At 41.6% G+C, this 22744-nt stretch overlaps 1 protein-coding gene across 1 annotated transcript in view; it reads left to right on the top strand.

Moving 5' to 3' along the window:
* The window catches only part of tmem260 (transmembrane protein 260), a 38992-nt gene extending 17155 nt beyond the window's left edge, over window positions 1-21837 (top strand). The window contains exons 4-16 of the mRNA XM_089004003.1: window positions 3128-3305; window positions 3385-3498; window positions 3576-3755; window positions 3839-3879; window positions 5869-5955; window positions 7502-7610; window positions 7725-7897; window positions 10237-10408; window positions 11583-11722; window positions 13383-13559; window positions 15187-15240; window positions 16453-16537; window positions 16689-21837. Coding sequence (XP_088860129.1) covers window positions 3128-3305; window positions 3385-3498; window positions 3576-3755; window positions 3839-3879; window positions 5869-5955; window positions 7502-7610; window positions 7725-7897; window positions 10237-10408; window positions 11583-11722; window positions 13383-13559; window positions 15187-15240; window positions 16453-16537; window positions 16689-16949 — 1771 coding nt within the window. The 3' untranslated portion in view covers window positions 16950-21837. The remainder of the gene's footprint in view (window positions 1-3127; window positions 3306-3384; window positions 3499-3575; window positions 3756-3838; window positions 3880-5868; window positions 5956-7501; window positions 7611-7724; window positions 7898-10236; window positions 10409-11582; window positions 11723-13382; window positions 13560-15186; window positions 15241-16452; window positions 16538-16688) is intronic.
* The last annotated feature ends 907 nt before the right edge of the window (window positions 21838-22744 follow it).

The following is a 22744-nucleotide window of genomic DNA, read 5'->3' as shown; positions in this document are numbered from 1 at the left end:
GCCTTTCCAGCAGCTCATGTATTTCGTTTTTCTACTTTCATTCCTTTCATCACTTTGCTGCTGTGAAATGTAAATTTCTCCACTGTGAGACTAATAAAGGCATATCCAATCCAAACCAATCCAATCCAATCCATATAAAGTGCACCTCCTTATAAGACCCAGGGTCCTATTTTGAGGAAAATAAGGGCTTTTGGGTGTGCCTTATATACCGGAAAATATGGCAGTAGAAGATTAAAAAAATGTGTGTCTGAATATCTATCAGGTAGGGTTTTTTTCATGCTTGGGTGCCGATAAACCGCTGGCCATGGCCTCTGGTAATGTTTTTTTTGTTTCCACGAGGGGACAGAATTCCCCTTTTTTCATGTTAGCGCTTTGTTACAGCTTCAGCTGTTGTTAAAGCGCTATATAAACCAATATGTATATATTGTATTGTATTTTGGACAGCTGCCCTCATTTCAATCTCATATAACTGCAGACCCATATAATTTAGGAAAAAACTTTTTTTCACATGAAAGAAGAGAGTCTTAAATTTCTTCCACTAAATTGAATGTTTCTGTAGTCCTAAAACTCAATATTCTGTGGGTCCTGGAATTCAAGTGACAGTGACAAAAACCCTGGCACTGGAGTGGACACATTTTTGCACCTCTGACAGTGAATGAGTGAAGGAGCCAGAACTGACTTGTTGTCAAAACTGTGTCCATGAGACCCCCCCCCCCCCCCCATGACTGTTCTACACCCCAAAAAAACCTCTCCCGCTAGGAGTGTGAGCTTTGGGTTAATTGTCAAGTGGCAGGGGGGGGGGGTAAAGTTGTGTGTGCAGGGGTCCCCGTTTGCCCCCACCACCCATCATCATCCCAGCTTCAAGTTACAACTAATTCCTGGAGCCGGGGCGGCGAGGGAAGACGCCGCTATCGCATATTAAGACGCTCGCCTAGACGACCCATCAGCAGGCTACCCCCGCCACCGCCCGTTCGCACATATATTCGCAAAGCTCGCCTTACAGTGAACACAGAGAGGAAAAATAGCAAAGAAGAAGAAAGCCTAAGAAAAAAAAGGGGAAATAGTCAGAAGCAGGAATTTTTTTTCCTCCCCCCCCCCCCTGATTTCGAGCGCTTTCCTCAGAAAGCTCCATTGTTCCCCTCGCCTAAGTCTCATCAGGCCTTTTGTGGCTGACTATCACAGCGGCAGGCAGAGAGCTGGAAATGTATAAATGGTATCATGCCTTCTGATTAATGGCGGCGCTTATGAGTCAGGTCTGATAACGGGGCCTGCTCTCTACTCAATTTCAGATACCGTTAATGGAATCTGTCTTGCACGATTGTAATGTGAGAGCGCCTAATTTGCTACGGAGCTTGAAGCTGTCACCGGCGAGGGATTGTGGGGTCATAAGGGACCTGGCAGCCGTTTGGCCCTGCAGCTTGTATCTGCCGCGCTGAATAGAGCAGCTCTCTGCCTGTCACTTAGCTGATAGGCTGATGAGGACTCTAAGCCACTTCACACAATGGCAGAAAAAAGGCCATACTGCCTGACTTTCCCTAATTGTCGAGCCCGCTCATATTTCCGAGCCAGCGTGCAAGGGGACCGGGCCGTTATTCCCCCCCCCCCCCCTCCCCTCTCTGTTTGAACTTTTTTTTTTTCCTGCTTTACTTCCTCCTGTCTGAACCCTTTTTATCACACATTTGACTGCACTATTTTGCATCACCCCCTCCTTGCCTCCTCCCATCATTTGTCACCTCTCTCTTCCCTCTGTCTCTCATTTTAGGCAGTGGTGGGTCTTAGCGCGTGACAGATTAGGCCAAGTTTGCTTCAATTACAGCAAAGGGGATGGAGACGTTACAGGAGAGGAGGAAGGGGGGAGGGGGACTTTTTTTTTGCACACATTATATTTAAGAAGCTGAGGATCAAGTGCCATCATGACTATAATATTTTTTATGCCGTTCTCTTTGATATCAACTAGCTTCTCTGCAAATTGGGTGACGGTGGGTTATATTTCTCATTACAAATGTTTCTCTACATCTGGACTGCAATGAAAAGATTGGAATGCAAAGAGTGTCCCAGAGTTTTGGGGGTTTTAACTACAGTTTTTTTTCTTTTCATTTTGACATAAACAAAAAAAATGGCCATAACCATGGAAACAGAGCTTGATTGATTTATAAAACAATTCTTGTAAACACCGAATCGCATGTGTTGAAATGTACATACACATGAAAACATTTAACGCTTGTCGAGTAAATAGTTACATACTGTATATCATATATGCTTTATACTGTATTTTTATACTTTGCACTATGTACAGTTCCTTTTATGATTTTTTTGTGTGCAGTTGGACAGTTCAGTCTATTTTTTGTACATGAATAGATTCTAAAGAAATACATCAATACATAAATAAATAAAATACATAAAATACATAAAATCATAAATGCATAAGTGCATAAATAGATAAAATACATAAATAAACGGACAAATAGATGCATACATTTATGAATTTAATTTAATTTTTCATATTTATTATGTTTGTTAAAGTCATTATAAGTGCCTTGCATGCTGGGTCCGAGAGGACAGTAATTTCATCTGTGCTGTATGTAATGCATATTAGCATATTTGACAATAAAGCTGACTTTGACTTTGATAAAATAAACACATAATTAAATAAATAACTAAATCATATATAAATAAAATACTATAAAATAAATAATTACATAAATAAATGAACAGACAAATAAATGCATAAAATAAATAGAATTAAATATATATATATATATATATATAATATAATATAATAAACACAACAGAAACATAAAACCGACTTTCCCCATGTATGCTATGATATTTGAATTATTATGAATTTCATTGAATTAAAGAATTTAATTCCATCTCCGTTCCAAGTTATGTATTGTGCACACATGAGTATCTGCCATTCATTCAGACATTTTCCAGATCTCATCTCCTCACTATGCTTGCCAGCAAGCAAGGCAAAGCTGATTTTTTTATTTAAAAAAAATCACAGTTGCGTTTCGTCACCACCAAAAATGTATACAATTGTTGTGTTCACTGAGAAATTGATACTCGGAGTTTCTTGTTTATGCTCAACATCCCCCACCAATCCGTTTTTGTCTTTCACCATTAGGTTGGTCGGCCCCGGTCCTGGAGCAGCACTGTCTGGAGGAGTCTTCGCCGTTTCCAGGCTGAGTTGGCAGTGGTCTGTGGTTGCCGAGGTTTTCACCCTCAACAATGTTTTCACTGGGATGCTCGTCTTCTCTGCTGCCAGCTTTCACTCGGCTACGGGTGCATCCCAGAGGCAAAAGGTAAATCGATTTTCAAATTTCTTGTTGATATGTCATCAGAACTAACTCCACACTTACTGTACTTCACATGCACTGTTAGCGTTCACAGTGGGGAGCGTTTTGCTGCGGGTTGGGCCTGTGCAACCAACATACCCTGGTGCTCTACATACTTCCAGTCATCCCGTGGGTCTTCCATAGACTCCGCTCACACAGGGTTAGCCTGAGGTCCTTACGCGTTAATTCTTTTACAGTATCTAGCTTGATTTGCTAATTAGTTTGCTCTCTTGACAGGAGCTGTCTCTACGTAGCCTCACCTGGATGGGAATTTTTTTTGTGTTGGGATTTCTGCCCTACATCTTCTTGCCTTTTTCCTCTTACATGAATACTGCCCGTTGGAGCTGGGGTGACCAGACCACCATATCGGGGCTGCTAACCCACCTGCTCAGAGCTGAATACGGTACCTTTAGTCTGGTAAGATTTGCTTTCTCTGTTTGTGTTTTTTTTTGTTTTCTGGTGTAACAAGTTTTTACTTAGTTCTCTTTCTGTATTTGTAGGCAAAGACGGAGAGCACTGCGAACCTGACCTCATTGTTGAAGTGAGTTTTTTTGTCCTTATATATATATATTTATATATATATGAAACATCCAAGCTCAATGAATACATCAAAGAGAATGCTCCAACGGATGATGTACTCAGAGAATGTCTCAGACAATGGGGAACAATCATGGGAGGATAAGCCCCGACACGGGATGTACCACCAAACCATAGCAGAAGTGGCTGATCTCAAGAAGTGGCTAGAGAGGGCTGGCCTAAAGGACAGCACAGAGGCACTCATCCTGGCTGCTCAAGAGCAGGCCCTGAACACCAGAGCCATAGAAGCAGGGATATACCACACCAGGCAAGACCCAAGGTGTAGGTTGTGCAAAGAGGCACCTGAGACAATCCAACACATAAGTGCAGGGTGTAAAGCCTACATGGAGCGCCATAACCAGGTGGCTGGCATAGTCTACCGAAACATCTGTGCGGAGTATGGACTGCAAACCCCAAGGTCAAAATGGGAAACACGTCCAAAGGTAGTAGAGAATGACCGAGCAAAGATCCTGTGGGACTTCCAGATACAGAGTGACAAGATGCTAATGGCCAACCAACCAGATATCGTGGTCATAGATAAAGGGCAAAGGAAAGCCGTTGTCGTGGATGTAGCGGTCCCGAGTGATGGAAACATCAGAAAGAAGGAACATACCAATATAATACCAAGGGCAATACCAAGGGCTCAGAGAGGAGCTGGAGAGAGCCTGGAAGGTAAAGGTGACAGTCGTGCCTGTGGAGGTCGGAGCACTCGGGGCAGTGACCCCCAAACTCAACGAGTGGTTGCAACAGATCCCGGGAACAACATCGGATATCTCGGTCCAGAACAGCGTAGTTCTAGGAACAGCACGGATACTGCGCAGAACCCTCAAGCTTCCTGGCCTGTGGTAGAGGACCCGAGCTAAAAAATGGGGGACAGACACCACCCATGTGGGGTGAGACGAGGATTTTTTTTTTTTTTATATATGAATGGTATTTTGATATATATTCAGATTTTTTTTTTCATTATGCAGGTATGGTTTGCTTTGCAGAATAGCTATATGTGATGAGAGATACAGTCTGAAAACCCTGCTATCCTCCAAACCGGTTTTGGTGATAGACAAAAAGCTCAACCATAACAACTTGTTCACAGTACTCAATCATTTCCACAGCCTTGCCCCTTTCTCTCTCTCTCTCTTTCTCTCTCTTTCATGAGCTTTTGTTCTTCTACTTTCTCCCATCAAAAGCCAAAGTGAACCTTCTCAGAGGGCCAAATGGCTGTGTTTTGTTTCACCAGCAGTTTGAAGTGATCACTCAGTGCTGCTGGTCAAAGCGTGACGAGTTGTGATGACAGACGCCGGAAAAATACATGTATTTTCTCGACTCCACCCGCCAACACACACACACACACACACACACACACACACACACACACACACACACACACACACACACACACACACACACACACACACACACACACACACACACACAATGGGGGTGCCTATTCATCTTAAGGCATCCCTCAGCCAAGCACCCACTACTACTCATCACCCCCACCGCTTGATGGACAACCGCAGCTTCAAAACGGGCAAGACAGGCGAACATGACAAGCATGTCGCACTGGAGACGTAAACCCAGTGGAGAAGCTGACACAAGCGCTCGCAAGCACACACTCGCATGGCGCATAGTGTGTACATTTGGGAGATAGAGACACTCAATAAGCTGTCAAATAGAGATGGGTATTAAGCAAGAGGCAGGAAACTATCTTTGCTCCGAGAAAGCGCTCAGTGACTGACAAGGGCTGAGAAGAGAGGACGGGGTGTGTGTGTGTGTGGGGGGGGAGGGGGGGGTTGCGTGACACTGTCATTGGAATCTGTCTTTCTGTTTGAAAGGAGGAGCGCACAGTCCAAAGAGTTTGTTTTGATGGGGAAGGATTGAATTGGTGTCATTGAGTTCTGTCCCGTTACCCGTTTGTCACCATGTGTGCCCACCGTGTTGGTTTGTGTATTGGTAGGGCCCAGTGGGACCACTGCCTGGCAGATCTATCTCTTCCCGTCGTGATTCTGGCGGGATTGGGCCTCCTTTTCACCTTAATGGATAGGTAAGATGCTTTTTTTTTTAACCTCAAGATGGCGCTGAGCGAATGTCTGCCTTTACAGCAGCTCCTCTAGTTTGTTTTTCTACTTCTTCATTTTACTTACATGGATCACTTCCATGATTGAAGACTGTCTTTTGTATTGTGTCACATTATTTGTTATTGTTGTTTTTTTTGTTTTTGACTTCAAGATGGCGCCGCAAGAGTAGCTGCCTTTACAGCACCTCCTCTATTTTGTTTTTGCTGCTGTTGAATGTCAATTTCTCCACTGTGAGACAAGTAAAGGTTCATTTAATCGAATCGTTTATTAATATAATATATTAATAAATAATATATAATTATTTTATTATTTTAAATCAATATAAATAATTAAAACAAATAAATAAAAAAATAAACAAACAAACAATAAGAAATAACAAAGAAAGAAATTAATAGGTCAAAATAGGTCACGCTTTTACCATATTTTCCGCTATATAGGGCACACCAGAGTATAAGGCACACCATGAATGAATGCTTTTCAAACTTTTTCCATATATAAGGCACACCGGACTATAAGGTGCACCTTCAATGAATGACAAAAAATGTTTCCAAATATTACATATAAATATATTAAAGTTTTCCTAATATAAGGCACACCACATTATAAGGTGCTGCAGTGAAATCTGGGGGTATGCACTACTTCTTTTACAGGGGGGAAATGGAGTCGGTGGCTGCTGACAGGAGTTGCTAGACCTGTTGTGGCTTAATATGAGTTCACCCAATAGGCGCACCGCCGTATAAGGCGCAGGGTCATCTTTTGAAGAAAATTAAGGCTTTTGGGTGCGCCTTATACACTGGAAAATACTGTAATATTGAGCCAGTAGGTGTGGACCATATCATATATGTGGAAAAAGTATGTAAATAAAGTAAAGTCTCGTTATATCGATATTCAAGGGAGTCCGAAAAAATATCGATACAACCGGGACTATCGATATATCCGACCCTGTTTGCATGTAATTTTCTCCGTGCGTGCATAGAAATAGTATCGATATAACCGGGACTATCGATATATCCGATATCGATATAACGATTTACTCGGGGTGGGGGCGCCTTATACTCCGGTGCACTTTATACACTTATATATTCCGGGTTGAGTGAACGCTGGCACGAATGGCTGCCGCTGCTCATCTGCACACAAGAAAATCCCGTGACTGTAAAGGTGTCCTTGAGAGTTTTGAAAGGCGCTTAGAAATTAAATGTACAGTAAAGTCTCGTTATATCGATATCGGTTATATCGATAGTACTGCTTATTACGATACTATTTCTATGAACGCAAGGAGAAAATTTACATGCCGCAGGATCGGATATATTGATATTTTTTCCGACTCCCGAGAATATCGATATAACGAGACTTTACTGTATTATTATTATTGTTTTGGTTGTGACTAAAATCAATCAAATGTAGCTATTTTGGTCAAATGCCCCCTCGGAGCAAGCTGAATGATTGAATCACTCATATTTCAATGGAAAATATTTTTTTTTCTCATTTTTTTCTTTTTTTTTCCTCTTCCAGGATGTATCGCTCCATGTCCAAGCTGTTAATATCCATGCTGCTCATATACTTGCTGTTTTTTGCTTGGAGGGCAAATTTGGACATCAATCAACCTTTGCTGCTCGGAGTGGTAAAATAAAAAAAAATCTCATTTTAATGACATAAATTGACAATTTTAGCAACCATATAGCAAAAACATAGTGTGTTGAAGTCCAACTGCAGGAAATTGTTCTGGTTGCTACAGGTTGAGCGTTTTTGGATCCAGGCTGATGCGATTTTGTGTTTGCTGGCCGGACTCGGATCAAGCCTGACTCTCACTCGGTTGGAGCTAAAGCTTGGCCATGGCGGGTTTTGGAAGACCACAGCCTGGATCTTCACCGCTGGTCTATTGGCAAACACGATGCACACTAATCACAGGTGAGTGCTCAGCGTGTCTATTTTTGTGTGTACAGTCATCCCTTGCTACTTTGCAGTCCGATAATCACGGTTTTGATGAATCGCGGATTCTTTTTTCGAACCTAAGAAAAGGCCGCAAATGGCAGCAAAAGTCACTGCAGTGCAATACAGTGATACCTAAGTTTGCAAACGCTTTAGCGTACAAACTTTTCAGCTTACAAACATTACATTTGCGAGCATGTAATCTTGGTATTCAAACTAGTTTTCGGGAAACACACGGAGCGCCACCATGGCTGGCGGACTAGTTTTTGGCGGAAGAAGACCAAACCACACGGTCGAACAGTGCCACGGTGGCTGGCGGACTAATATTCCACACCCACTTTCTTTGAGTGCACTCAGTGCAGATGTGTTTTCGAGTGGAGTACGTTTGCTTTTTTTGGGGCCGAAAAAGACCCCACCACTCATTGTACATGTCGGGTTCTCTATATCACTGTTTTTCATCTATCGCGTTTAGACCCGGTCCGCTTTAACCGTGATAAACGAAGGATTACTGTAAATACTTAGGGGGGGGGATGTTCTGACATTTTGGTTTGATTTGCCAACATTTTTGCTTCTTTGGTCTCGGCAGTGCAATAAATCACGGAACACCACCAAACTTTTTCTTTTGTAAAAGTTGTAGCTTTGCTTTGACTTTTAATCTGCATGTAAAAGGTGTCAGTCAACTTAAAGAGTGTCTGAATGCTCTCAAGCGGATTAAGCAACATGGAATTGTATGAACGCCCACTTTTCCAGTGTTACTTCAGTCGGGAAAAGTTAAAACGAAAAGAAAAGGGGAAAATAAAAAAGTCCTCGTGCACCTTTTTCAAATCCCTTTGCTTAAGTTCCCGAATCAACCCGATTTGTTTCTACCCTTTGCTTCCGACCGGCGCTATGAACATGTCAGGTTTCTTCCCGCTCACCCCCGTGGTAAGGGCTAAAATGAGCCACGGTTAGCACATAGATTCCACTCGCTGAGCTCAGCCTGAGATGTTAGCTGTCCGAAGAGGCAGATTACACCCAAGTAGGTGCAGGGGGGAGTGCCAGACAGCCATCACTTGAGCGGCTTTGATCATGAACAGAGCATGGCCCGCGCTGTCATTCCCATCACACCTGTCTTGCTCACGATTAGATAGGCAGCCGGAGCTCTGTACACAGGCGAAGGGGCGGGGCCAACGAAAACTTCCCCTTCAGAGTACCTCATAAGCGCACTTTTAGACAGTATCCAACTTAGAATAGATCCAAAGTTGCATCCTTTGCCTTTTTTTTTAAACAAAGCTGCTTCTCAGAGATGTTCGATCGGACACTGTGGACACTGTGTTACTGCCGGCAGGAGACGCAGCCATTCATGAATGACAGACGTCTGAATTCTGCAGCCCTCTGCTAAGCTATTTATTGAGAGTATCTGCAAATTTATGTGATACATTAGTAAAACATAGTTTTCTTGATTAGAATACCACGCCCCTGGAACATTCTGAGCCTCAACAGCTGTAAGCAATAAAACATTGTCTCTTTCATGAACTGATAAATTTGTATCCTGGCTAATCAGCTCTTCCTGTGAAGGAGTTTTAAGTCGTAAATTGCTTCGGTGATAAAGGAGTATCCCAGGTCCTTAATTCTGTCCGAGGCCGGATCTCCTAGATCAGGGGTGCTCAATTCGTCGATCGCGATCGACCAGTCGATCTCCAAGATATGCTTGGGAGATCACATGACAAGGTAATGTGGCATTGTCATGAACTGACGCTATACAAATAAAGTTGAGTTGTTTAAAAAAAAAAAAATGACGTCAGCTATCGGCCTTCACTTGATTGACACACCGGACAACCAATCGGATTAAATCTCATTATTAGGTACACTGCGTGCTCAAACAATGCAAAGTTAACAAGCTCATTAGTTACATGCTAATTTTTCACTCGTTTTTTTTCCTCTTAAACGTAAAATATGGCATAAAAATCAGTGGGGGAGCTGGATCATGTAACAAGAAAAAATGTATCCTTTTCATATGGAATAAGAGGACTTTTTTTTGACATTTTCGAAGTGCGTTTGTATTGTCTGCCTTTTATCAGAGTGAACTCAGATAATGGCAAAAAAATGGACATCATTATGTTGTGTTATGCAACATATGCGGTTATACATCAATATATGTAAATTGAAAGATGAAGATGACAGTTTAACTTGCTGTGTCTGTTGACCTGATTGACCCCAGGCTGTCTGTGCTTCAATTGTGTATTCGAGTCACACATGTTGACTAAGCATATAACAGCGTGACACGTTTAAATATGATAACTTCTTCTTCTCTATCACTGCTCTTTCGGTGATCTTAGGGAATGCGACCAGAGCAATAACAGCGTGGTGGAACGTTTCGGCAGGGAGCTTTTAGCCTCCTTCCCAAATGGCTCCATTATCCTGACCAGAGGAGATCTGCCGGGGAACTCCCTTCGCTACCTGCACTACTGTCTTAACCTGCGGCCTGATGTGCGTCTGGTCGACCAGGAAGTGAGTCTTCACTCTTTTTGACCAAGCTTAGCTCTCTGAGAATAAAGTTACCATGAGTAAACATCCACATTTTTGTAGATTAAAGCCAATGAGTTGATTTTTCCGATGACCTGAACCATAATACCAAATGGAAAATTTTATAAGTGTCTTAAATTTAAAAATATACTTAAGAATAACAATGATAAAGCCTTTAACTCATTCCCAGCCAGAGGGTGTGCAAAAATGCGTCCACTCCAGTGCCAGGGTTTTTGTCATTGTCACTCAAATTGCAGGATGTACAGAATATTGAGTTTTAGGACGACATAAACATTCAATACAGTGTTAGAAACCTTAGACTCTCTTCTTTCATGAAAAAAAAGTTAATTTCTAAATTATAAGAGTCTGGAGATATTTGAGCTTGAAATGGGGGCGGCTGTACAAAAGGCAAATGCTGCCCCCTCGTGGAAGGGGATAAACATTGCCAGAGGTCTGACCAGCGCTTTATCGGCGGCGCCCCCCCCCTCTCCCCGCAAGAAAAAACAAAACCCGAACAAATTCAGGAATGCCACTCCACGTCGTATTTTCAATTCACGAATAATTTCGGGAATGGCAGTGAATGAGTTAATAGTCCCAAAATCGGGAAATTTGCATTCTCCAGCAGCCAAATTAAAAGTGGATCAGGGAGGGGGGTCGAGAGGAAAAACAAAGTATTGCATGCACAAAAATGTTTAGAAGAGAACTGTACACAATGCAGAAGTATAAAATATGAGAGATTTCAACTTTTTTTTTTCCGACAGACGTTCCCCAACGCACGAACGAGATACGTTACGAACGGTCGTTCATAAGGTCAATTTGTTAGTAAGTTGCGTCAGTGCTATATTTGCATGGCATGTATGTTTAAGGCTTACATAAGTATATTCAAGATTTCTTTTAAGGGTTGTATAAGTAACCTGTATTGGTCTGTACCGAAAAATAAATATTTAGTAAAATATGCTCTATAAAGATATGCACCACTGGATAGAAGACTACATATGTTACTACAAAAATGTTCATATGTACCGTTGTTCGTAACTCAAATGTTCGTAAGTAGGGGAGCGCCTGTATATAACTACACCAGCACCGCCTCTTCCCATTTCCATCATTCTCAACAAACAAAACAAGCAAAGAAACACAAACTCCATTTTCTCCTCTCTAGATGATGACATACAGTTGGTATGTGACAAAGTTAGCGACGCACCTCCCTGGGGTGCACTTTCCCGGCCAGCGATGGGACTCCGTTCACTCTGAGGAAAAAGGCGCTTTCAACCTGGAGCAATTTCTGATGCACAACGCCCAGTGAGTCGCAAATCAACGTGAAAATTAGCCTATGAAATCAGAAAAGTAGGTGATGCAGTGGAATGGTTGACCCAGTGCTAAACGTGGGGTGACGATGTGAATATACAGTACAGGGATGCATCTGGGCCGTCTATTATGATTAGCGTATATTGCTACATGATCCGCACCACATATAACATACTTGTGTTATAATTGCTAAAGAAACAAATTTAGTTTAGCAATTGAAAACTCTTCGTTTTCCTTCAGATGTTTTAAATTTCGTCCTCTGCCATCTTGCCTTACCGATATTTAAACCATAATCACCTTGTTTCTATTTATAATTGTATTTTATTTATTATTGTAACTATGCTTGTCTGTGACGGTAAAGTGTCGTTGAGAGCTTTGAAAGGCTTGAAATAAAAGGTATTATTATTATTATTTTCCGTGATATTTACCCATGGTGCATTGCAGTATTTACACCGAACATGGCGGATGTTAGCAATGTGTAGCTTAGCGTGACAACTAAACGACATTAAAAAAACAGGCAGCAAACAAGTGTATTCTCCTTTTTTAAGAAACAAAGTCTGCGCAGGGTAGTGACAATTCGTTGCGGCAAACTGCTTTTAATGATTTGAATTTAGTGGTTTATGGGAATGATTTCAGAGCTGTTGAGGCGCACTGGAAATTTTCAAAGCAAAGAAATGTGTTTAAGTCGACACCTGTAAGAAATATTGTGTTAACTTGTAAATCAAATGTATTATTATTACTCTCGTATTATCATTTGCTAGCTATTTGCTATTTATTAGCTATATGGCTGGCTAACTAGCTATCTAGGTAGCTATCTGTTGGCTATCAATGGGCTTGCTAGCTAGTTTTCTATCTATTTGAGTTACTTCCGGGTTGAGTGAACGCTGGCGCATATGGCTGCCGCTGCTCACCCACGGAAAAACTGATCTTGTGACTGTAAAGTGACCTTGAGAGTTTTGAAAGGCGCTTATAAATCAAATGTATTATTATTATTATTATTATTATTATTATTATTATTATTATTATTATTATTAAGTCTGTTCTCTTTGTCTTTTCTGTAATACTGGCGAATATCAAAACAGCAAGCATTATGTAGAAATGAAAGAAAATTGAAAATGTTTATTATCTGTCTGAATAAATTATTTGACTTAAATTAAAATTGTTGATATGAGAAAAATCGATTTTACTCATATAATTATTTTTCATTTGCAATTTAGAAATATCATGCTCCGATGAATGTATTTTGATTTATTTCAATTAGTTTTGTATACTTCGGCAATCTAGTTAAATTTGTATATTTCCCAGATGCATCCCTAATATAAAGACGAAGAGGCCTTAAAAGAACTTTAATGAATCAATCGTCATTAATCTGCTTGATTGCGTCAAACAGTCTTTCTTGGCTTCGTTCTGAAACCAATTTATGACCTGTGAATGCTAAAACCACCAGGGGGCAGTATTCGCTTGGCAAAAAATCGCCTCTCTGCCACAGTGGGGTAAACATTAAACGTTTTTTTTTTAACTTTGTTGAATAGCACCTAGTCTAAAATGCTAAGAGTGTGCTACTCAGATGAAATACATAAGAATCAATTATTTATTCTTATTATTTATTTTAATGAGTGAATTATTCAGTTAAATAATGTTTCTTTTTCTGCAGGAGAGACATTTTTGCCTGTATCGGGCTGCCTGAAGGAGACCCGAGTTGGGGTCGTAGCTTCTTCCGCTGGCCCTTCGGCGTGTGTGACTTCTTGGTGCCTGCTCGGAGGCAGTTTCATCCCAAAGAGTGGGCGAGTCGCACACATCATCTTTACAACTGGAGCGAGCCACACAACCAGTAAGCAAACGAAAACAGAGTGCGCCTTATATATGGAAAAATAAATTGAAAAAACACCATTCATTATACACCTTATACGCCTTATACACTGGAAAATACGGTTGTTATTTTTGGGAGCTTTTTCAGCCGTCATCTGTACTTCTTTGAAGGTGTCGGACGTTTGGCTTCTCATCCAAGAAACTTCGTCAGCAAACTAAAGTCTTACTGGTAGTTTAGGCCCTATATATATATATATATATATATATATATATATATATATATATATATATATATATATATATATATATATATATATATATATATATATATATATATATATATATATACATATCCCTACTGTCCAGACATGGCGGTGCTATGCTCTGCTATGATAGGTCCCTGCTCTCAGGTTGGGGGGAGCAGAGGACTACTCCCTGCAACTGCTACACTGATAGTTCCTGTCGTTCTGACTAACGACTGACCTGATTGCCCCATTTCGACCGGTATCACCTCATCGGTATTACTAATCCCATGTTGCCTAAGCAGTTAGTCTGCAGGGAGTAGTATCATTGCAGAGTCCGGCACTGCCATGTCTGGACAGTAGGGATATATACGTATAGGATGAAATGTATTATTATTATTATTATTATTATTATTATTATTATAGGGCCTAAACTACCAGTAAGACTTTAGTTTGCTGACGAAGTTTCTTGGATAAGAAGCCAAACGTCCGACACCTTCAAAAAGGTACAGATGACGGCTGAAGAAACCTTTTCATCGATGGACCACTCCTGTACGACTGAGAGCTTACACAGACTTATTTTTGGGAGCATAAACATTTTATTGCAGATTGTCTCAGAAAATATTCATCAAGACAAGAAAGACTTCTTGATAAATTTATTCTTTAGTTTTATTGACATTTATTTATTGGTTATTATTATTATTATTTTTTTTTACCCGCCCATCCCGTTTATCATTCAAACCGACAAATAAACAACACGGATTTAATCAAAGGAAGCAGATCTGGTTTGCTTCTTGTCTCACGGCTCCTCGGTCGTCCTGGCGGAGCTTGGCTGATGCTCTGTTCTCCACGCTGTGATCTGCTTTCTTTGTCAATTCAAGCAGAGCCGACACATTAGGCTCTCAGCCATTTGAAATGAAAGTGAAGATGAGGGAAATAATGAGTTTCATATTGCGTTTTTGTCAATAACTGTGTCAAAAGTGGAATTAGTCAAAGCTCTATCGTCTGTTTTGGTTGCCAGCGGCCCCCTCATTCACTCATATAGCCACGCTTGAATACTGTGACATTAGTTCTCGCACTTTAACGACAAGCGTGTCTGTCGATGCCCACCAGTTAAATATTAGCAACGGGAACCCGCTAAAATGTTCTTTTGAAGAAGAGGTCAAGTGGTTACAATTTCCATGTGAAGGGACAAAAAAAGTGGCAAATGTGGTTTTTTTTCCCTCCATGTCTAATATGCAAACGGACATTGTTCACACAGTCATTTGAAGTTTATGCATTTAGATATTTTTTTAGCGTATAAATCGTATGGAGCAATATATTCACATTTGTATTCATTTAGAGTTGCTGCCTGAAGCTTTTTTTTTTTAAATATATTTTTCCCCCCCCTCCCCTTTCTATGTGAAGTTTCCACTCTGCATCCTGGGAGCGTGTGGCGAACGAGGAGATGTGGCAAGCCAGGTACATTCCATCTGTCCAATTTTAACTCATTCACTGCCATTCCCGAATTTATTCGGGAATTGAAAAGTGTGCCGTGGAGCGCCATTCCCGAATTTGTTTGGGTTTTGGATTTTCTTGGTGCCGGTAAAGCGCTGGTCAGACCTCTGGTAATGTTTTTTCCGCTTCCACGAAGGGGGCACCATTTGCTTTTTCTACAGCCGCACCCACTTGCAATGCATATAACTACAACCAAGCGTCATTCCCGAATTTGATCGGGTTTTGGATTTTCTTACGGGGGGTGGTGCTGATGATAAAGCGCTGGTCAGACCTCTGGCAATGTTTTCCCCTTCCACGAAGGGGGCAGCATTTACTTTTTGTACATCCGCACCCACTTGCAATGCAGATAACTGCAACCAATTGCCATTCCAGAATTTGGTTTTTGTTGCGTGAAGGGGTGCCGATAAAGCGCCAGTCAGACCTCTGGCAATGTTTTTCCCTTCCATGAAAGGGGCAGCATTTACCTTTTGCACAACCGTGCCCAATTGGAATGCAGATAACTCTACAACCAAATGCCATTCCCAAATTTATTCGGTTTTGGTTTTTGATGCGTGAGGGGGTGCCGATAAAGCGCTGGTCAGATATCTGGCAATGTTATTCACAAAGGGGGCAACATTTGCTTTTTGCCGATGTTATCGCTTTTTTACAGCTTCAACCGTTGTTAAAGCGTGATATAAATCAATATGTTTGTATTGTATTTTGTACTGACGCCCCCATTTCAGACTCAGATAACTCCAAACTCATATAATTTAGGAATTAACTCTTTTTTTTTCCAATGAAAGATGTTGCATGTTGCAGCTTCAGCTGTGGTTAAAGCGCGATATAAATCAATATGTATTGTGTTGTTATTCTGCCGCCCCCATTTCAAGCTCAGATAACTCCACACCCATTTAACTTAGGAATTAACTCTTTCTTTTCTGATGAAAGAAGACAGTCTAAAGTTTCTTAAGCTTAATTGAATGTTTATGTAGTCCTAAAACTCAATATTCTGTGCGTCCTGTAATTCGAGTGACAATGACAAAAACCCTGGCACTGGAGTCGGACGCATTTTTTTGCACACCGTCTGGCAGTGAATGAGTTAAGATGCGCTTCCACTCTGCCTAAACTACATCTCCATTGAAGTGATGTGTCATCCAGTTATCCAGCTAGCACTTAACCCTAAGCACTTTGTTTCAGGATCAAGACGGCTTTCTTTCTATTTGACCTGGCAGAGGGGATGCAGCCAGAGGTCAAATCGGACCTCTTTGAGCTATCTTACACTGTGAGTCTGACGTCAACGATGCTCCTACATCAGTAATACTGTTAAAAAAAAAAATCATAATAATAAGTGGCGCTTCCTGGAAATACCGTCAAATCAGTCCCATTGTCAAAACATCTGTTTTTCCTAACAATCCCACCACATCTGCCCGCAGTTATATAAAGCGCTTGTGGCGTCCGCTTCCAACTACCCTCCAAACTGGGACAAGAACCTGGCGCTAGCCTGCGAGAGGCTTCTTCGCTCAGGTCACCGAGGTCACGATCCAGACACGCTGTTAACCTGCAGCATCCAACACTTCAAGCGATACTTGGACCAGGAACAAACAGACCCGCAGTCTCCCGCCATCCGCTCTACCGTCGCGCACCTGTTGAAAGAAAGAACCCGGCATCGCCAGAGCCTCAAACTAACCACCTGACAGGTTTGACCAGACACTCAAAAGTGACGAAACTGTCATAATGTACCAGTGGTGGCGTTTTTAGTCGAAATTAGTGCAAACGCTGGACGACAGGAAGCCTCGTTTGACCCCATTCAAGTCCGTCCTATTAGACTCTGGGACTTGATTGCTTTATCATTGCATTTTATCTTGCAGCTTTTAATGTACTGATTATTTTTCCCTATGCCGACACTCCGCCCCCCCCCCCCCCTCCCTCACATTAGGATGACGAGATTGAGGGGAAACCCAATTTGGGAAAGGGGGAGGAGGGACAGAAATAAGGGATTAGAGCAGTTGTTTAATCTAGGACAGACTCGCACTATGCCACCCAGTCCCTGGCACTCGCCACCCCCCACTTGTCCATCCGTCAGTCTATTTTAGATAGTCTTTTAAATGTTGAAAACTAATGCATTCGATTAGCCCACCCCCTCCGTCCCCCCACTCCCTCGCACGCTCTTCGGTCCTAACGGGTGGCCTGTAATCCTTCATGGATTTAAATGAAATGTCACAATGCCAGAGACCCTTTTAAAGTGCACACATTTTTTTATGAAAAAATCCATGCATGTTGCCTGAACATGCGTGGACTCATTGACTGCCAGACAATGTGCAAAAAAATGTGTCCACTCCAGTGCCGGGGTTTTTGTCATTGTCACTTAAATTCCAGGAATATTGAGTTTTAGGACTACATAAGCATAAAATGCAGTGTTAGAAACCGTAGACCAGGGGTGTCAAAGTCATTTTTTGCCGCGGGCCACATTGTAGTTATGGTTTCCTCTCGAGGGCCGTTATGAATTTGGGAAACCCATTAGAATGTTTAAATCCCTTCAAATATTACATATAGAGCACACAGCAAACTAATGAATAACTCGTTTTCAAATCTGAAGTCAAGAATAATGACTTTTATTGTGGTTGACATCCAAAAATATGAAATTTTGGCTCAGATTTTAGCAATCGTCTTGGAATTTAACAAGTTTGATTTGCTTTCCCGGGCCGAAAAAAATGATGCGGCGGGCCGGATTTGGCCCGCGGGCCTTGACTTTGACACCTGTGCCTTAGACTAGAAAAAAATAATTAATTCCTAAGTTATATGGGGCTGGAGTTATATGAGTTCGAAATGAGGGCAGCAGACTACAAAGTACAACACAATACATACATATTTATTTAGATAGTGCTTTAACAACAGCTGAAGCTGTAACAAAGCACTAACACGAACAAAAAGCAAAAGCTGCCCCCTCGTGGAAGGGAAAAAACATTGCCAGAGGTCTGACCAGCGCTTTATCGGCACCCCCAAAGCAAGAAAAAAACAAAACACGAACAAATGCCGAGTCTTGCTTTTCAATCCCCGAATAAATTCGGCAATGGCAGTGAATAACTTCACCAAATTCCTCCGCTTTTGACCAAGCACACGCAGAAATACGCTCGATAAATAGGTCTGTGTCAGCTCTCAACTAAAGTTGATACCAGAGCAAATGGGGCAATCAGGGCCAGTCATAGAACATAATCAGACAGAATATAAGAAGTAATCAGATTACTTTCAGAGAGTAGTCCGCTGCTTCTCCCAACCTTAGAGCAGGGACCAATCAAAGCAGAGGTCTGGCACTGCCTCCTTTGTCCATTAGGGATATATATAAGGCCAGAGCTACCAGCACAACTTTAGTTCGCTGACGAAGCTTTTCGGATGAGGAGCGAAATGTCCGACACCTTCAAAGTAGTACAGATGACGACTGAAAAAAACTTTTCATCGATGGACCACTCCTGTACGACTGAGAGCTTACACAGACGTATATAGGGCCAGAGCTACCAGCACAACTTTAGTTCGCTGACTAAGCTTTTCGGATGAGGAGCGAAACGTCCGACACCTTTAAAGAAGTACAGACGAAGGCTAAAGAAACCTTTTCATCACTCATTAAATAGGTCAACACCCCCTGGATATCTGAGGAATTTTGATACATCCACACACGCGCTAGACACACAAACTCCTGCAAAAAAACAAATGGAAGCGCCTTTGTGGTCAACCACACATTCGAGTGAAACTTCAGACAAAGAAGCCAGATGTTGATGTCCCACCGAAGGAGCTTTCTCAGGAATAACCGCGATGTTAGAAGAGGATCGATGCCAGTCGCGTTTGTTTGAACACTTTTTTCACCTTTTTATGTCCAAACGTTTTTTTTTGTGGGGTTGAAAAAAAAATCGGGGGAAACACGAAAGACTTTATGTCATTATTCCCCACCGCAGTTGTGCATTTAGGCCTTTTTGTTGTCTCCAACCCTCTTTATATGTATATTTTTTTACTTTCCTTTCGCCCTCGTCCTCTCCCCTCGCTACCTCTTCCTCCGAGAGTCACTTTCCCCACCCCCTAAATCAGCAACCTGCCTTTCGGATTGTGGCAACCCGTGGAATCGCCGTGACCGAGGATGCAGGCAGGGAGCCACCACCGCGCTGGAATGTGGGGCGTCTGAGGAGATAAGAGCTTTGTGAGCCCAACCGAGGGAGAGTCGAGTGAGACAACTGAGGGTGAGACAGAAACAAGGGAAGCAGCAGGTCTATGAATGGGTAGACAGAAAGACAAAACGGCATCAACAGACTGAGAGTTTGGCGAGGGGGGTGTGGGGGAGGGGCACACTCCGGAGATGGCAAGCCAGCCTTATTCCTCTTTGCATTTCATTTACATCCCTGGCCGTATCGACCAATCGGATTGGGAGCAAAGCCCAGGGTTTTAGAAGGGGAATCAAAAAGACAAAATGTCTTTGCTGCTCTCATCCCTCTTTGATAATACCCTCTCTGTTTTTTTCTTTTCTCTACCCCACCCAAACCCCTATCCCACCCCTCCCGTCTATAAGTAGATACTGTCCGAAATGCCAGCAGAAAAAGCGACACCTCCGCTTTGCTGTGTATCTCAGATAGACGGAGCGGGTAGCGAGGGGAGGCTGAAAAGACAGCTTTAGCAACTGGGCCTATCTCCTCTCTTCTATGGAGGGGGAGTGAGGCGGCTTGGGAAGGGTCTGTGAGTGTTTGGGAAGAGAATCGAGGGGTGTGAAACGCCGTGATATACAGAGCTGGCCGCAGTTTTCGCGGAATCTTACAGTCTGGGAGAAACTTTGCGTGCAGATCCCATTTTGGAGGCATGAGAAACCTGTTTCAGGGATACTTAGCAGGTGCCACCCCTTCTGCGTGCTGGTTTGCCAACTTGTGCTTCTAAACTTCCACACACGGTTTTTGTTTTATGTTAATACTGGTGAAACATAAAACAAATTCAGGAAGATGGTAACTTCACATACTCTGTGGACACCTACGCAAGAAGACAGTGTAAAGTTGGTCACCGACAGCCCCTTCTTGGCTAAAAGTTTTTTGAAGTGTTTGGTGGTTCTCCCACCGCATTGAATCCTGACCTTGTTGACCTTGCTGCCCTTAAAGGACAACCGACACCATTTTTTTGTTTCCTAACTGACATCAGAAAACCGTTTTATAGCATCTACAATACCCAAAACACGCAGGCTGATATTTTTAGTCAAATGCAAAACACCAATAAAAATGACTTAAAGTGTCACAAAACTGCCACAAAATGAGCTTGGAACTGGGCAGATTCAGAAAGTCACTATTGGTCGCACACTGCCTTGCTCCAGAATCAAAACAATGGCTTCAGAGAGTTCAGATTCGGAGAAGATGCTTTCTTGTTACTCATCCTGTTGTGAATATGATTCAAATAGTTCTGAAGAGGAAAGCACAAATGTTTGCAATCGATGAAAGAAGTCCTTCCATATATCAATTTGAGCCGTCTGGACTCCAATGTAGCTTCCCATAAAATGCACAAGATGGCGCACAAGCTCCCTTGGAAATGGGTGTAGTTGTCTGCTGGGAATTTGTGTCAACTAGTATCAAATAGTAGTCATGGCGCAACACACAACGATTCAAAATCGTGTTATTTATCTGTTTTCCTTCTAATTTCGCCATAAACGGATCAACACGAAGTTTTCAGACCTAACAAAGTACCCAAAATGCATTGTGTGTCACTTTCTCGGTCAGGGGCGTTCCTTTAGTGACGTCACCTATGGACTCGTCACCAACTCAAAAACAAGACTTCCTGAATATTCAGCGCGAGTCTTAAAACGTAAACTATGGCTATATGCGGTGGAATCTTTGTAAAATGCGCTCAGTAGAAGTCATTTGAAGTGATTTTACAAATTATGGACGCAACTTGTCCGGAGGCGTCGGTTGTCTTTTAAAAAAGTGGTCTTCAAACTTTTGATGGGGGGGGGGGGATGCCTGTATGTACCACCTGTCACATTTCGGTTTGCGACCAACGGGTGTCCTTGTAGGGCCCCGCCTGCAGCAGCTCCCGGCGCGACCATTCAGTGTCGGTTCATTGTTTGTTTCTCCCTGTCAGGTTTGTTTCGTCTTGTCATGTTTTTGTCATGGTTTTGTTTACTACTTTGGACCTTTTTTCTGATGACTTTATTTAATACAATTTGTCAAATACAACCTGCTCCTCCCTCCTGTCTACTTTTTTTGTGTGAAAAAAAAATCTAATTACATTACAATACAATACAATATAATGCATACAGAGGGTTGTGTCAAGAAGGGCATTCGACGTAAAAGCTCGGCCAAAACAAACATGCGAATCAAACCTCTGAAAATGGAGGACACTGATTCGCTGTGGCGACCCCTTGAACGGAGAAGCCGAAAGGAAAAGAAGAAGACAATATAATGCATCCTAATTTTCAACGAGCTTTCACAACAGCTGAAGCTGTAACAAAGCACTCAATAAAACAGTTAACACAAAGTAAAATAATTAACATGACACAAAATGTGCATTTTTTTCAAAATCTTACCGTATTTTCCAGATTAAAAAATGGAACTGTATAGTGCCACTTAGCAGACCGGAAACAAATTCCTTGTGTGTTCTACATACTTGGCAATAAAGATGATTCTGATTCTGATTCTGATTCTGATTCTGATTCTGATTCTGGGAAATACATTATATGGGAAATAAATTATAAAGGCGCACCTTTGACGAATGACATACAGTAAAGTCTCGTTATATCGATATCGGATATATCGATAGTCCTGGTTATATCGATACTATTTCTATGCACGCACGGAGAAAATTACATGCAAACAGGGTTGGATATATCGATAGTCCTGGTTATATCGATATTTTTTCGGACTCCCTTGAATATCGATATAACGAGACTTTACTGTATTTTGGTCAGGTTTTGAAAAAAATGAAGGCTTTTAGGTGCACCTTAGTGCAGAAAATACGGTATTTATTGTTGACTGAAATGTTATGTATTTATTCATTCACTTGTTTATTTGTTTGCTTAATTATTTTTGGGGTTTATTCTTCTGTATTCATTTATTTGAAATTACACCTCAAGTCATAGTCAAACGACAAAAAAAAAAAAAATGATGACAAACTTGTAATAATTTTTATGGTGGATAAACACCACCCCAATATTTACCGGTATCAAATCCAAATATTACAAGGGATCCAAGATGAAAGATGGAATAGTACTATTAATGATCAGAAACAATTAACAACTAAAGAAAATAAATACAAATCAATCAATCTTTGGGTAAAAAAAAATGACCTAAATGACCTTAAATTTAAAAAGAAATTGCTCTTAACTCATTCACCACCAGACAATGTGCAAAAATGTGTGAGTTTTTGTAATTGTCATTCGAATTCCAAGACCCTCAGAAAATTGAGTTTTCGGACTACATAAATATTCCATTAACATAAGGAACCTGAGAAAAAGTTAATTCCTAAATAATATGGG

The sequence above is a fragment of the Hippocampus bargibanti genome, linkage group LG09 (genome assembly GCF_051943395.1).
Source record: "Hippocampus bargibanti isolate YZ-2025 linkage group LG09, ASM5194339v1, whole genome shotgun sequence".
Lineage (NCBI taxonomy): Eukaryota > Metazoa > Chordata > Actinopteri > Syngnathiformes > Syngnathidae > Hippocampus > Hippocampus bargibanti.
Note: the sequence above shows the minus strand (reverse complement) of the source record. Positions and strands in the feature narration are given on the sequence as shown.